Genomic DNA, 15,117 nt, shown 5'->3' on the forward strand with positions numbered 1-15,117 from the left:
GGTGTTCTCGCGAGACTTGGTTCCAGACGATCATGTGATAATCCAAGATGGCGGTGCCCGGCGGGGCGGAGGAGGAGGCAACAGTTTACCTGGTAGTGAGCGGTATCCCCTCCGTGTTGCGCTCGGCCCACTTACGGAGCTACTTTAGCCAGTTCCGAGAAGAGCGCGGCGGTGGCTTCCTCTGTTTCCACTACCGGCATCGGCCTGAGCGGGCCCCTGGGCAGGCCGCTCCTGACTCTGCCCTAACTCCTGCCGTCCCAGCCGCTGAGGGCCAGCTTCTCTCTCAGACTTCGGCCACCGATGTCCGGCCTCTCTCCACTCGATACTCTACTCCGATCCAGACCGGCACCTGCTGCTGCGTCATCTCGGTAAGGGGGTTGGCTCAAGCTCAGAGGCTTCTTCGTATGTACTCGGGCCGCCGGTGGCTGGATTCTCACGGGACTTGGCTACCGGGTCGCTGTCTCATCCGCAGACTTCGGCTACCTACGGAGGCATCAGGTAAGAGTGAGAAAGTTAACAGACTGGGCCTACGGGCCTGGAACAGAGGCACCTTTTCAGAGGAGTGGTGAGGACAAGTCAGGCCTCTGGTCAGGACTCTGTGAGTTTAGGTTATATTCTAGACAGAGCTTCAGGCTCAACTTGCAGGGAGTTAGTTCAATACATGGAGAAAAATAAACCGGAGAGGCTTATTCGGAAGATCCTTCATTTTGTTAGGTCCCTTTTGAGACCCTTTCTGTATCCAAGGGATTGATTTTGCAGTAACACAGAAGGAAGAAAGGAAATCCAGTCTCTAACCCTCTTACTGTCTTTCTCTCTTGCTGTCTCTGTGCTTCCTTGCTTCCTACCCAGTCCTTTCAGTCAGATAGAAATGAAGAGACAATCTTTTCTCTGGACAGCTCCCACTTTCATGGGAAATCAGTTTGATGGGGAAACAGGACAGTGCAGAGCCCTCTAGTTCACACATTCAACAAATGCTTATATTGCTAGACCTAGTATGACTAACTGGGTATGCAGAGAACAGTTGGACATAGTGTGTGCTCAGAATCCACAAAGGAAGACATTTGGAAAAAGGTAATTGCCACAGAGATGTCATTCTAATTGTTAGCATTCGCTGAGCACTCTGTATTTAGTAGACACTGTTCTAAGCCTTTTGTTTTCTTACCCCTCACAACAGTCCTACGAGATAGGAACTATTGTTTCTCCCATTTCATAGGTGAAGAAACTGAGGGAAGCCGAAGTTATGTGACTTGCCTGAGGTTACAGAGTTAGCGTCAGAGCTACAACAAACCTAGGCATCTGTTCCAGAGCCTATACTGTTTATCACCAAGTGCTGTGAGATGACAGAGAAGGGAGAAACTAACTTCCTAGACGGATCATGAAATGTGGCTTTCCATCTGGGTCTTGAAAAATAAATAGGAGTTAATAGGAGAGAATGGTGTTTCTGGGTTTCAGGGTAAATGGCATTTGCAAAGACACATGCCGTGAAAAACTTTCAGGGCATGTTAAATTGTTCATTGTGGGCCGGGTTGCAGTGGCTGCCTGTAATCCCAGCACTTTGGGAGGCACAGGTGGGCGGATCTCTTGAGCTCAGGAGTTCAATATCAGCCTGGGCAACATGGTGAAACCCCGTCTCTACCAAAAATACAAATTAGCCGGTTGTGGTGGCGCGTGCCTGTAGTCCCACCTGCTTGCGAGGTTGAGGTGGGGAGATCACTTGAGCGCAGGAGGTGGAGGTTGCAATGAGTCAAGATCGCGCCACTGTACTCCAGCCTGGGTGACAGAACGAGACCCCATCTCAAACAAAAAAAAAAAAAAAGAAGAAGAAGAAGAAGAAAAAGAAATTAGGAGAAAAATTGTTTGGTGTGGCTGGAACACATGGTATGAAGACATGCAAGAGGTGGGAATTGGTGACAGTTGAGAATCAAAAGGTCATCAGGTGGGTGGATATCACTTGAGGCCAGGACCAGCCTGGACAACGTGGTGGCGTAACCCTGTCTGTATTAGAAATACAAAAATTAGCCAGGCATGGTGGCACATGCCTGTAATCCCAGCTACTCGGGAAGCTGAAGTATGAGAATCACTTGAACCCGGGAGGCGGAGGTTGCAGTGAGCTGAGATCGCATCACTGCATACGCCAGTCTGGGTGACAGAGTGAGAATCTCTCTCAAAAAAAAAAAAAAGAAAGAAAAAAAAGTTCATTAAGAGCCAGAGCCGGAAGAAATTTGTATGCCCAGCCAAGGTGATGAGAAATGACATGAAACTACTAGGTAGTTCTGTAGTTCCACTTGGGGAGAGATGAAAAGACCTGGAGAAGTTTGAGAGGGAGGAACAGCATGAGGCTAATGGATTTATTTTATTATTTATTTATTTTTGAGACAGGGTACTCTGTTGCCCGAGATGGAGTGCAGTGATGCAATCTTGGCTCACTACAGCCTCACCTCCCAGGCTCAAGCAATCCTCCTGCCTCAGCCTCCCAAGGAGCTGGGATCACAGGGTGCACCCCCACTCCCAGCTAATTTTTTTATGTTTTGTAGAGATAAGGGTCTCACCATTTTGCCCAGGCTGGTCTTGAACTCCTGAGCTCAAGCAATCCTCCCGCCTCAGCCTCCCAAAGTGCTGGGATCACAAGCGTGAGCCACTGTGTCGGACTAGATTTATTTATTTTTATTTTGCCTAAGTCTGTTTACTAGGGAAAGGCTAACAGATTTAAACATTGGCCAATTTCTGGCTCAAGTGTTGCTGGAGGCTTCTGGGTTTCAAGATCTATTCTCCCTCCTTCCCAAGGTCTGGGCTCCTTTCCCTTCAAGACCCGGAAGGAACTGCAGAGTCGGAAGGCTGAGAATGAAGCCTTCACCCTGGCTGACCTGAAGCAACTGCCGGAGCTGAACCCACCAGTGCTGATGCCCAATGGGAATGTGGGGACTCCCCTGCGGGTCTTTTTGGAGTTGATCCGGGCCTGCCGCCTACCCCCTCGGATCATCACCCAGCTGCAGCTCCAGTTCCCCAAGACAGGTTCCTCCCGGCGCTACGGCAATGTGCCTTTTGAGTATGAGGACTCAGAGACTGTGGAGCAGGAAGAGCTTGTGTATACAGCAGAGGGTGAGGAAATACCCCAAGGAACCTACCTGGCAGATATACCAGCCAGCCCCTGTGGAGAGCCTGAGGAAGAAGTGGGGAAGGAAGAGGAAGAAGAGTCTCACTCAGATGACGTGAGTACAGTGTGCTACCCTGTCCTTGCTGGCAGCTGAAAGAGGCCGAAGGCATTAATAATACCACTCTTCAATTGTCTATTACAAGGGTTCTTAACCTGGGGTCCTCAGGAGGGTTCCAAGGAGTCCAAGAAGGAATGTAAAACTACATTTGCATGTGTGTTTCTGTATTTCTCTAGGGAGATGGTCCAGAGCTTTTACCAGAAGATTCATAAGTGGGTCTTATTTTTCATTCCCTTGGAAGGGATATATAAGGATGGTTCCTTTTTTTTTTTGAGACGGAGTCTTGCTCTGTCGTCCAGGCTGGAGTGCAGTGGCGCAATCTCGGCTCACTGCAAGCTCCGCCTCCCGGGGTTCACGCCATTCTCTTGCCTTAGCCTCCTGAGTAGCTGGGACTACAGGCGGCCACCACCATGCCCGGCTAATTTTTTGTATTTTTAGTAGAGACGGGGTCTCACTGTGTTAGCCAGGATGGTCTCAATTTCCTGACCTCGTGATCTGCCTGCCTCAGCCTCCCAAAGTGCTGGGATTATAGGCGTGAGCCACTGCGCCCGGCCAGGATGGCTCCTCTTTATTCATTTTTTTCTTTTTTTTTTTGAGACAGAGTCTCACTGTGTCACCCAGGCTGGAGTGAAGTGGTGCGATCTCGGCTCACTGCAACCTCCACCTCCTGGGTTTAAGTGATTCTCTTGCCTCAGCCTCCCGAGTAAGCTGGGACTACAGGCATGTGCCACCACGCCCGGCTAATTTTTTTTGTGTGTGTGTATTTTTAGTAGAGACAGGGTTTCACCATGTTAACCAGGATAGTCTCGATCTCCTGACCTCGTGACCCGCCTGCCTCGGCCTGCCAAAGTGCTGGGATTACAGGCATGACCCACTGCGCCAGGCCTATTTTTTCTTTTTTAAAAATTATTTCCAGCTGGGCACAGAATCGCTTGAACCCGGGAGGCGGAGGTTGCAGTGAGCTGAGAAAAAAAAAAAAATTTCCACGTGAAAGACCAGATAAGGAGAATTCATTTTCATAGATGAAAATGTGCTGACCAAGACATGTGCAGTGACTTGTCTAAGATCATCTCAGGAAATAGAGGTAGAGCTGGGATGTGAACCCAGTTCTTGCTTCTTCTCTAACCTGTGCGTGCTGTCATAATGTGGCTGAGCAGTCATCTCTATTTTCTGACCCAGAGTCAGCAGTAGCCTCCACTCTCAACTTCATTAGTGACGTAGACATTTCTTTGGTTCTTTTCTCCAAACTTGGTTGCACATCCATAAAATCAAGTAAGGTGTGATTTGTTGGGAAAACTTTTTAAAAAATGTGTACTCCAGGTAAAAAGTAATTGACCCATGTTTCAAAGCTTCCAGCCAGCTGGGAGCGGTGGCTCACACCTGTAATCCCAGCACTTTGGGAGGCCAAGATGGGTGGATCATTTGAGGTCAGGAGTTCAAGACCAGCCTGGCCAACATGGTGAAACCCCGCCTTTACTAAAAATACAAAAAGTAGCCAGGCGTGGGGCCTGTAGTCCTAGCTACTGGGAGGCTGAGGCAGGAGAATCGCTTGAATCCAGAGGTGGAGGTTGCAGTGAGCTGAGATCGCACCACTGCACTCCAGCCTGGGCGATAGAGGGAGAGACTCTGTCTCAAAAAAAAAAAAAAGCTCCCAGCCAAGATTGCTAAGACATCTGGACCACATCCTTAGTGTGGTACCATCCTGACTTCCCCTCCCCTCCCCTCTTCTCTCCCCTTCCTTCCTTCCTTTCCTTTTTTTTTTTTTTAAGCAGTATCTGATTCTATTGCCCTGGCTGGAATGCAATAGTGCAATCTCAGTTCACTGCAACCTCCAACTCCCTGGGCTCAAGCCATCCTCTCACCTCAGCTTCGCCAGTAGCTAAGACTACACTCACACACCACCACACTTGGCCAATTTTTAAATTTTTTGTAGAGATAGGGTTTTGACTTGTTGCCTAGACTGGTCTCGAACCTCAGAGCTCAAGGGATCCTCCCACCTTGGCCTCCCAAAGTGCTGGGATAACAGGCATGAGCCACTGCGTCTGGCCCCATCCTGACTTTTCTTCAGCACTTGAAGGCCTGCAGGGTTTCAAGCTAGGAGTCATTCTATCATTCCCCAAGTCCCGTCAAGCCAAGGGCTAGTGTAGGATTCCGAAGGCATTCTAAGACCCATTTCCTGCCCTCAAAGAGCCTAAGATCTCCCTGAAGAGCAAGAACCAGCATCTGGAGATGCTACACCTGGATGTGGCCACCCGGGTTCGCATTGCTGGCTCTGCTGCTCCCTCAGTGTACTCTTTTGGACAAATAACTTTTTACTCCCCTGAACCTAGGTTTTGTCATCTGTAGAATTGGAATAATGGTACTTATCTCACAGGGTTGTTGCAATGATTAAAGGAGCTAAGCTATGGGAAGGGCCTGACACACCAGAGACAATAAGTGTTCTTTTCCATTCTTTCTTTGTGATATCACATAAAAAGGCCTAACCAGTGTGTATTGATTAGCATTGAGAGTTCAGAGACTGGTGCGAGAGCTGTGGGCCTAATTGTGGGGGGCTTCATGTAGGCTGTATGACTTGAGGGATGAGGAGGATTTAATCAAGTGGAGAAGAGACGGGCGTGGGAGAGGAAAGTGGGTATTTCAGGCAGGGAATGACATGGCCAAACGTGCAGAGGTGAGTTAGGCTTGTGGGGACAGGAGCAAACTGTTGAGAATTATCAGGGGCTGGAGACGTGTTGGTCAGGGGCCAAATATGTGCTGCTTCTTGGAGAAATCCGAAGGGATGGGGCTGAGGGTAGCCACACATGCCTCCTGTGCCCTGAGCTTCCCTTCCTCTGGGCATGAGGTCAGGAAGCTCAGGCAAATCACCTCTCCCTGCCTTTTAGGACGATGACCGGGGTGAGGAATGGGAACGGCATGAAGCGCTGCATGAGGATGTGACCAGGCAGGAGCGGACCGCTGAGCAGCTCTTTGAGGAGGAGACTGAGCTCAAGTGGGAGAAGGGTGGCTCTGGCCTGGTGTTTTACACTGATGCCCAGTTCTGGCAGGAGGAAGAAGGAGGTAATGCTGGTACCCAGGCAAAGGCAGGGGTGACCCCTGCTGCATTCTCTTGCGGTTCCCTGTTTCACACAGTAGATTCCCTAGTGGTGAGCCCAAACAAAAGGCTAGGGAACAGGCTGACCTTTCTTGTATACGAGAGTCCAATCATCCTTTTTAAGAGTGGGGATCAGTGAGATGGAGAGAAAATGCCCCCCCCCCCACCCCCTGCAAATTCTGAATAACCCTCCCAGAGGAAGGATCTTAAAATACAAACAAGCTGGGTGCAGTGGCTCATGCCTGTAGTCCAAACTACTCAAGAGACTGAGGCAGGAGGATCACTTGAGCCCAGGAGTTCAAGGTTGCAGTGAACTATGATCCCACCACTTCCCTCCAGCCTGGGGGACAGAGTGAGACCTTCTCTAAAACAAACAAATGCCCTGCTGGGTGCGGTGGCTCATGCCTGTAATCCCAGCACTTTGGGAGGCTGAGGCGGGCAGATCACGAGGTCAAGAGATCGAGACTGTCCTGGCCAACATGGTGAAACCTCGTCTCTACGAAAAATACAAAAATTAGCCAGGTATGGTGGTGCACACCTGTAGTCCCAGCTACTTGGGAGGCTGAGGCAGGAGAATCACTTGAACCCGGGAGGCAGAGGTTGGAGTGAGCCAAAGTCACGCCACTGCACTCCAGCCTGGGGACAGAACGAGACTCTGTCTCAAAAAACAAAAAAACAAAAATGCCAAAAAAACCCTAGGTTTAACTCTTAATAGAACTGAGAGTCCTTAATGCACTCTGTTGGATCCTTTTCTATCCCTACAGATTTTGATGAACAGACAGCCGATGACTGGGATGTGGACATGAGTGTGTACTATGACAGAGGTACTGGGCAAGCAGTGGCAATACTGGGAGGTGAAACAGGTGCCCTGGCCTTGCAGTGACACTTTACCAGAGCTAGCAAAGGCTGAGACGGGACTGTTCCCTTGGGGTAGCCCACTGAGAGGGTTCCTCTTAAAACATCTTTGGTTGTGTACATTAAGTGCTAGTTTTGGACAGAGCCTTCCTCCTTTCTTGGAGGAGGAGGGGGGATAGATAGCCCACAGGGGCTCTGGTCTGATGGTCAGGCCCTGGTAGGGTGGGCTGGTCGGGAGCTCAGGCTCTAGTAAGGGTTTAGATTTTAGAAGAGGAAATGACCTGGGTGGGAGAAATAGCCAAGTGGGGGAGGGGAGAAGACCTGGGTTCTAATCCTCTCTCTCTCATTTATTGGCTCTGTTACTTTTCTGCACCACAATCTTCAAATCTGTATGATTGAGGAGAGCCATGGTTCCTACTTTTGGGGAGCTCCCAGTCTAAAGAGAGAGATACAGAACACTATTAAAATGAATAAGTCAGTCTTATGAGGGGGTCCTAGAAACCTGATTCTTCCCCCTTCTTTGAGAGGGACACTTCCATAAACTGAGCTCTGTTTCCTCAGATGGTGGAGACAAGGATGCCCGAGACTCTGTCCAAATGCGTCTGGAACAGAGACTCCGAGATGGGCAGGAAGATGGCTCTGTGATCGAACGCCAGGTGGGCACATTTGAGCGCCACACCAAGGTGAGTGAGCACGGTGCCCACCCCATGGACCCCTCTCTTTTCCTTCTCTACTTTAATTCCTTCTCCCATCCCCATTCTCCCTGCTCCCAGCAGGAGCCCCATTTCTTGAGTCTTGTCCCTTCACTCTGCAGGGCATTGGGCGGAAGGTGATGGAGCGGCAGGGCTGGGCTGAGGGCCAGGGCCTGGGCAGCAGGTGCTCAGGGGTGCCTGAGGCCCTGGATGGTGATGGCCAACACCCCAGATGCAAGCGTGGATTGGGGTAAGTGTGACTGAGGGACTTCCCTGGGGACCCAAGCCTTTCAGCTATGCCCTGGTTTCCCTCTTCCCACTGGTTTTGTCATGGCTGCTGGGTACTCGTGCGGGATGAAATTCAAAACAGTTAAGAGGAAAAAGTGGATCTGGGCCAGGCACGGTGGCTCAAGCCTGTAATCCTAGTACTTTGGGAGGCCGAAGTGGTAGGATTCCTTGAGCCCAGTTTGAAACCAGCCTGGGCAACATATGAGACTGTCTCTGTTAGAATAATAAAAAGTTCGGGTGTGGTAGCTCACGCCTGTAATCCCAACACTTTGGGAGGCCCAGGTGGGCAGATCATTTGAGGTCAGGAGTTGGAGACCAGCCTGGCCAACATGGTGAAACCCTCGTCTCTACTAAAAATACAAAAATTAGCTGGGCGCGGTGGCTCACGCCTGTAATCCCAGCACTTTGGGAGGCTGAGGCGGGTGGATCACGAGGTCAGGAGTTTGAGACCAGCCTGATCAAGATGGTGAAACCCTGTGTCTACTAAAAATACAAAAAATTACCTGGGCACGGTAGTGGGTGCCTGTAATCCCAGCTACTCAGGAGGCTGAGGCAGGAGAATCGCTTGAACCCAGGAGGTGGAGGTTGCAGTGAGCCACGATCATGCCATTACAGTCCAGCCTGGGTGACATAGTGAGACCCTATCTCAAAAATAAATAAATAAGTAAATCTGACTTTTTTTTTTTTAAAGACTAAGCCCTAAGGCTTAACAAGATCATTCATACCCTTTGTTGGAGGAGTTTGGACTTGATGGTTACTATTAGGAAGTCTGTAGTTGACAGAATGAAAATTTTATATGAGGCCCCTTCTTGCTGGCTCTGTCAATTGATAGATAAGAGGGCTGGAGAGCAAAGACCCAGCTTTAAAGCCTCTGTCTTTGGACAAACCAGATATGTAGTAACTACTTCCCCGTCCTCTCCCAACCCCTTTAACTGGAGTTTGAGAGCAGCCTTCTCACTGAGAGCCCGTTTTTGTCCAGGTACCATGGAGAGAAGCTACAGCCATTTGGGCAACTGAAGAGGCCCCGTAGAAATGGCTTGGGGCTCATCTCCACCATCTATGATGAGCCTCTACCCCAGGACCAGACGGAGTCACTGCTCCGCCGCCAGCCACCCACCAGCATGAAGTTTCGGACAGACATGGCCTTTGTGAGGGGTTCCAGTTGTGCTTCAGACAGCCCCTCATTGCCTGATTGACCGGGTTGGGGGCTTCCTTTCATTGCTACATGATGAGAACCCTCTGCCCCGGCCTCATCTACCACTGAAGCAGAAAGGAGTCTGGGAGCAGCAGCCTTGGTGGCTGGTTCAGGATGCTTTGCTCCGAGCCTGCCTGCCCGGCGGTTCTCTACCTCAGGGGCATTTTTACAAAAAGCCCCCTCCCGTCACCTCCCCTTGGATATTAGGGGTAACGACCGCTTGTCGTTGGTCTCTAACCCTAGTCTCTGGGCTTGCCCTTTGCCTCCTGCAGAACCTTAAAAAGCTGGGTGGAGTGAGGCTATCAGCACAGCCTTCCTTGGGGACTCTGAAGGTGTCCCCACGAAGGCCAGAAAAGGGGAAGGGGACCTGGGCGAGGAGAGGATTTGTGGTGCTTGGAAGAGCCGGCCTTGGGCGGGCCCTCCACCGCCTCTACCCTCACTGGGTGGGACTGCAGCGGAGAGTCCGCGGGAGGTGGCTTGGGTGTGCGACGTCACGGAAGAATAAAGACGTTTACTACTGGAGCTCCCTTACTTTTCTAATTCGAGTCTGAAGGAAGGTTAGGGAAATTCCCAGAGCGATTTTCCCGCAAAGACCCCACATTCGACCCACTCCCTGAGAGAGAAATGCGGCTGCGCCGCCCGCCCCTCGGCGTCTAGCTACGTCCCCGCCGTGGGGGCGGGACTTCCTCTCCTTGGCTCTCCGTTTCCGACGCCCTCCGGAAGTCGAGTTAGTCTAGTTAGTACAGGCCCGTCAGCTCCTCTTGCGCGACGCGGTCCCAGCTGTTGCGCCTGAGGCGAGTGACGCCGGCCGCCGACGAGGTATACGTACTGGGTCCCTCGCCCTCAAGTTTCGTCTCCGGCACGGCTGCCCGCCCCGTTTTCCCTGTGAGTTGACTTGCTCCGGGCTGCGGACCGCCCATGGCAGGGGCCGCTCCGACCACGGCCTTTGGGCAGGCGGTGATCGGCCCGCCGGGCTCAGGGAAGACCACGTACTGCCTGGGCATGAGTGAGTTCCTGCGCGCGGTGGGCCGGCGCGTGGCCGTGGTGAACCTGGACCCGGCCAACGAGGGGCTGCCGTACGAGTGTGCCGTGGACGTGGGCGAGCTGGTGGGGCTGGGCGACGTGATGGACGCGCTGCGCCTGGGGCCCAACGGCGGCCTGCTCTACTGCATGGAGTACCTGGAAGCCAACCTGGACTGGCTGCGTGCCAAGCTCGACCCCCTCCGCGGCCACTACTTCCTCTTCGACTGCCCAGGCCAGGTGGAGCTCTGCACGCATCACGGCGCCCTGCGCAGCATCTTCTCCCAAATGGCGCAGTGGGACCTCAGGGTGCGTCTCAGGTCGGGGAGGCCCATTTTGCGGATGGAGGAACTGAGACAGGGAGGACAGACGCCACGCCCCCATGTCACACAGGGAGGTAGGGGCTGAGTCGCTTTGGAGTAAAACAGGCATGAGTTCAAAATCTGGCTCTGCTACTGACTGGCTGTGTGGTGTTGATAAGTCAGTTCATCACTCTGAACCTCAGTTTCCTCACGTGTAAAATGGATGTGTTAGTAGCCAACTTGGCGATTTTGGAAGTATGGAAGGGGTTAATGTCGAAAGTGGCATGGAAATTCTTGTAAATTGGTGGGCAAAAGTAAATGAAAGAGTGGAGTCAGATGCCATGGGATTTAAACCTCTTATCCACTGGGAGGCTCAGTGCAAAACATCTTGTAAGAAAAAAAAAAAGACTCCTATTTCCTGGGAGAAGGAAACCAGGGTGGTTATTAGAAAGAAACAGAGGCAGGAGACTAATGGGGAAAGCTTCCCCTCTGTCCTCAAGCCCTCATTCTCATGAGGGAATGCTGATCCCTGTTTCTCCAAGCCACTCACCCTGTCTCTTCCCTCCCAGCTGACTGCCGTCCACCTCGTGGATTCTCACTACTGCACAGACCCTGCCAAGTTCATTTCAGTACTGTGTACCTCCCTGGCCACCATGCTGCACGTGGAACTGCCCCACATCAACCTCCTTTCCAAGATGGACCTCATTGAGCATTATGGGAAGCTGGGTAAGAGCTCCTGTTCCAGGCGAAGAGCAGGGCAGCAGCTGGGCTAGAATGAAGCAGACATCTCAGCTGAATGTAGCTGCCTCTGGTGCCTTGCATGGTCTGGTGATAGTAGCCACAGGCAGGTTCTAACTCCTGCCCATTTATTTTGTGCCACTCTGTGCTAGATACTGTTGTAGATTTTGGAGACGAGAGAGCTACAGATGGTGTTAGGTGTTACAAAGAAATTAAAGTGATACGACAGTGAATATTTGGGAGTCAGGTGAGTGAGCTTTGGAGTAAAACAGGCATGAGTTTAAATTCTGGCTCTGCCACTGAATCATCTTGTGATCTGGGTAAGTCAATTCATCTCTCTGGACCTCAGTTTCTCACTTCTGCTCTGAGGCAGTGGCATCTGAGCTGAGACGAATGGTGAGAAGGAGCCAGCCAAGGGAGGACTGTTCTGTGCAGAGGCACTAGTAGGGATAAAGGCCTTGTCTTAGTTTGTGCTGCCATCACAAAAATACCACAGACCAGATGGCTTAGCCAATAAATATTTATTTCTCACAGTTCTGGAGGCTGGTAAGTCCAAGATCAAGACACAAGCAGATCTGGTGTCTGGTGAGAGTCTGCTTCCTGGCTCCTAGAAAGCCGCCTTCTGTCCTCACAGAAGGAGGCTATATTCTCACCTGGCAGAGAGACAGAGAAGGGGTGGGAGGCCAGGGACAAAATAGGGAAGATTGAGGTAGAAGCAGGCTGGTATGAGGCAGGGGAGTTGGCTAGAGTCCCGGTGGCTAGCTTTTTTTTCTTGATAAATTAGTACTCTCGGCCAGGCGTGGTGGCTCGCGCCTGTAATCCCAGCACTTTGGGAGGCCGAGGTGGGCGGATCACCTGAGGTCAGGAGTTCGAGACCAGCTTGACCAACATGGAGAAACCACATCTCTACTAAAAATAAAACATTAGCCAGGCATGGTGGCACATGCCTGTAATCCCAGCTACTCGGGAGGCTGAGGCAGGAGAATTGCTTGAACCCGGGAGGCGGAGGTTGTAGTGAGCCGAGATCTCACCATTGCACTGGAGCCTGGGCAATAAGAGTGAAACTCCGTCTCAAAAAAAAAAAAAAAAAAAATTAGGCCAGGCGCAGTGGCTCATGCCTGTAATCCCAGCACTTTGGGAGGCCGAGGCGGGCGGATCACGAGGTCAGGAGATTGAGAACATCCTGGCTAACACGGTGAAACCCCGTCTCTACTAAAAGTACAAAAAATTAGCTGGGCGTGGTGGTGGGCATCCGTAGTCCCAGCTACTCAGGAGGCTGAGGCAAGAGAATGGCATGAACCCAGGAGGGGGAGCTTGCAGTGAGCCAAGATCGTGCCACTACACTCCAGCCTGGGCAACAGAGCAAGACTCTTGTCTCAAAAAAAAAAAAAAAAAATTAGTACTCTGCTGAACTGGGGACATTGTTCCCTAAATAGCATCTCTAGCCACAAAGGAACCTAGAGAAGACAGATAAAGTGACCAGCACATGAGCAATAGGGAGGTTGTTGGGAAAGGGAGGTGTTGGGACCTTGTCCAGGGAGGCCAGCTAGCTTCTAGTCTGGACATAGAGTGATGTAGAGTCCTCAGCTCACTTTAGGATAGAGCTGCCAAGGAGCCCAGATACTTAAGTTTTCTGGGCAGAAACAGGCCACTAGGGGGAAGTCCAACTTACTTCTTTTAGTGAGAAATGATTTATAAAACTGAATCAGGGACCTCAGCATCATCTAGTCCTTATTTTACATTAAGAAATAACTGGCTCAGAAAAGGAAAGTGATTTACCCAGGAGGCTACCCTGCTAGAATATAGCATTTATTCAGTTTAACCATTTACAGAGTCTTTGCAGTGTATATGCCAGGTCCTGAGGGTATGACCTGACTAGGAGCTCCGTGAGGTGAGGACGACCATGCACAGTTCTTGGTACATACTTGATGTCATTATTTGCAACTTTTTTTTTTTGAGACAGAGTTTCACTCTTGTTGCCCAGGCTGGAGTGCAATGGTGCAATCTCGGCTCACTGCATCCTCCGCCTCCCGGATTCAAGCGGTTCTCCTGCCTCAGCCTCCCGAGTAGCTGGGATTACAGGCATGTGCCACCATGTCTGGCTAATTTTGTATTTTTTTTTTTCTTTTTTTTGAGATGGAGTCTTGCTGTGTCGCCCAGGCTGGAGTGCAGTGGTGTGATCTTGGCTCACTGCAAGCTTCGCCTCCCGGGTTCATGCCATTCTCCTGCCTCAGCCTCCTGAGTAGCTGGGACTACAGGCGCCCGCCACCACGCCCAGCTAATTTTTTGTATTTTTAGTAGAGACAAGGTTTCATCATGTTAGCCAGGCTGGTCTCGATCTCCTGACCTCGTGATCCACCCGCCTCGGCCTCCCAAAGTGCTGGGATTACAGGCTTGAGCCACTGCGCCCGGCCTAATTTTGTTTTTTTTTTTTTTTTTGAGATGGAGTCTCTGTCACTCTGTCGCCCAGGCTGGAGTGCAGTGGCACAATCTCAGCTCACTGCAAGCTCCGCCTCCCGGGTTCACGCCATTCTCCTGCCTCAGCCTCCCAAGTAGCTGGGACTACAGGTGCCCGCCACCACGCCTGGCTAATTTTTTGTATTTTTAGTAGAGACAGGGTTTCACTGTGTTAGCCAGGATGGTCTCGATTTCCTGACCTTGTGATCCGCCCGCCTCTGCCTCCCAAAGTGCTGGGATCACAGGCATGAGCCACCGTGCCTGGCCTAATTTTGTATTTTTAGTAGAGATGGAGTTTCACCATGTTGGCTGGTCTTGAACTCCTGACCTCAGGTAATCACCCACCTCGGCTCCCCAAAGTGCTGGGATTACAGGCATGAGCCACCGTGCCCAGCCTGTTTGCAATTATTGATCAAGCACTTCTCTGTACCAGACACTGGGGTTTATAGCATTTAATCTTCATAACAGTTCTATGAATTAGGTACCTGCCTATATAGCTAGTAAGTAGCAGAGCCAGCAGGTGAAACCAAATGCTTTTTTTCTTAGTAACTTCATTCTACTGTGTCAAGAAATATTTGAGTGCATGAGTGCACAAAGGAAAAAAAGAAAAACGAACCTCGCCCTCAGGTCTTTAGCCTGATACTAGTTGCTCCTGAACACGGGTTTCTCTCTTTAGCCTTCAACCTGGACTACTACACAGAGGTTCTGGACCTCTCCTACCTGCTTGACCACCTGGCTTCTGACCCTTTCTTCCGCCACTACCGCCAGCTCAATGAGAAGCTAGTGCAGCTCATCGAAGACTATAGCCTGGTCTCCTTTATCCCTCTGAACATCCAGGTACTAGGGGCTAAGACAGGACTCTGACAGTACATGGGATTCACCAAGCCAAAAGCCTAGGAAGCTTTGAGGGCTTAAAGAATGGTCTTTGCCGGCTGGGTGCGGTGGCTCACGCCTGTAATCCCAGCACTTTGGGAGGCCAAGGCGGGCGGATCACGAGGTCAGGAGATTGAGACCACGGTGAATCCCCATCTCTACTAAAAATACAAAAAATTAGCCAGGTGTGGTAGCGGGTGCCTGTAGTCCCAGCTACTCAGGAGGCTGAGGCAAGAGAATGGTGTGAACCCATGAGGCAGAGCTTGCAGTGAGCCGAGACCGTGCCACTGCTCTCCAGCCTGGGTGACAGAGCAAGACTCCATCTCAAAAAAAAAAAAAAAAAAAAAAAAAGAATGGTCTTTGCCCTGGGTTGACTATCACTGAGAGTAACCTT

General features: G+C 51.0%; 2 protein-coding genes and 1 long non-coding RNA gene across 5 annotated transcripts in view; 2 read left to right on the top strand and 1 right to left on the bottom strand.

Moving 5' to 3' along the window:
* GPATCH3 (G-patch domain containing 3) lies at positions 1-9,855 on the top strand. The gene is made up of 7 exons (XM_055261187.2): positions 1-498; positions 2,785-3,209; positions 6,095-6,269; positions 7,068-7,127; positions 7,720-7,841; positions 7,973-8,100; positions 9,118-9,855. Exons 1-7 carry the CDS (start codon positions 48-50, stop codon positions 9,332-9,334), a joined length of 1,578 nt encoding a protein of 525 aa, XP_055117162.1. The 5' UTR covers positions 1-47; the 3' UTR covers positions 9,335-9,855.
* The window catches only part of GPN2 (GPN-loop GTPase 2), a 23,061-nt gene continuing 17,334 nt past the window's right edge, over positions 9,391-15,117 (top strand). Inside the window, exons 1-3 of one of the 2 annotated variants that reach the window (XM_055261211.2) lie at positions 9,391-10,662; positions 11,225-11,381; positions 14,527-14,687. In XM_055261211.2, the coding sequence (XP_055117186.1) occupies positions 10,252-10,662; positions 11,225-11,381; positions 14,527-14,687 (729 nt within the window). In that variant the 5' untranslated portion in view covers positions 9,391-10,251. The remainder of the gene's footprint in view (positions 10,663-11,224; positions 11,382-14,526; positions 14,688-15,117) is intronic. The other variant, XM_055261210.2, reaches the window with a different exon arrangement.
* The window catches only part of LOC134735614 (uncharacterized), a 22,279-nt gene continuing 19,059 nt past the window's right edge, over positions 11,898-15,117 (bottom strand). Inside the window, exon 4 of one of the 2 annotated variants that reach the window (XR_010118888.1) lies at positions 11,898-12,046. This is a non-coding gene — a long non-coding RNA (uncharacterized lncRNA). The remainder of the gene's footprint in view (positions 12,047-15,117) is intronic. The other variant, XR_010118887.1, reaches the window with a different exon arrangement.

Source organism: Symphalangus syndactylus, chromosome 22 (assembly GCF_028878055.3).
Source record: "Symphalangus syndactylus isolate Jambi chromosome 22, NHGRI_mSymSyn1-v2.1_pri, whole genome shotgun sequence".
NCBI lineage: Eukaryota > Metazoa > Chordata > Mammalia > Primates > Hylobatidae > Symphalangus > Symphalangus syndactylus.

Coding starts and splice junctions, on each gene's coding strand:
- GPATCH3 (XM_055261187.2), top strand. CDS start 48: ATGGCGGTGCCCGGCGGGGCGGAGGAGGAGGCAACAGTTTACCTGGTA. Junction 7,842..7,972: donor CATTTGAGCGCCACACCAAG/GTGAGTGAGCAC, acceptor TTCACTCTGCAG/GGCATTGGGCGGAAGGTGAT. Junction 8,101..9,117: donor AGATGCAAGCGTGGATTGGG/GTAAGTGTGACT, acceptor GTTTTTGTCCAG/GTACCATGGAGAGAAGCTAC.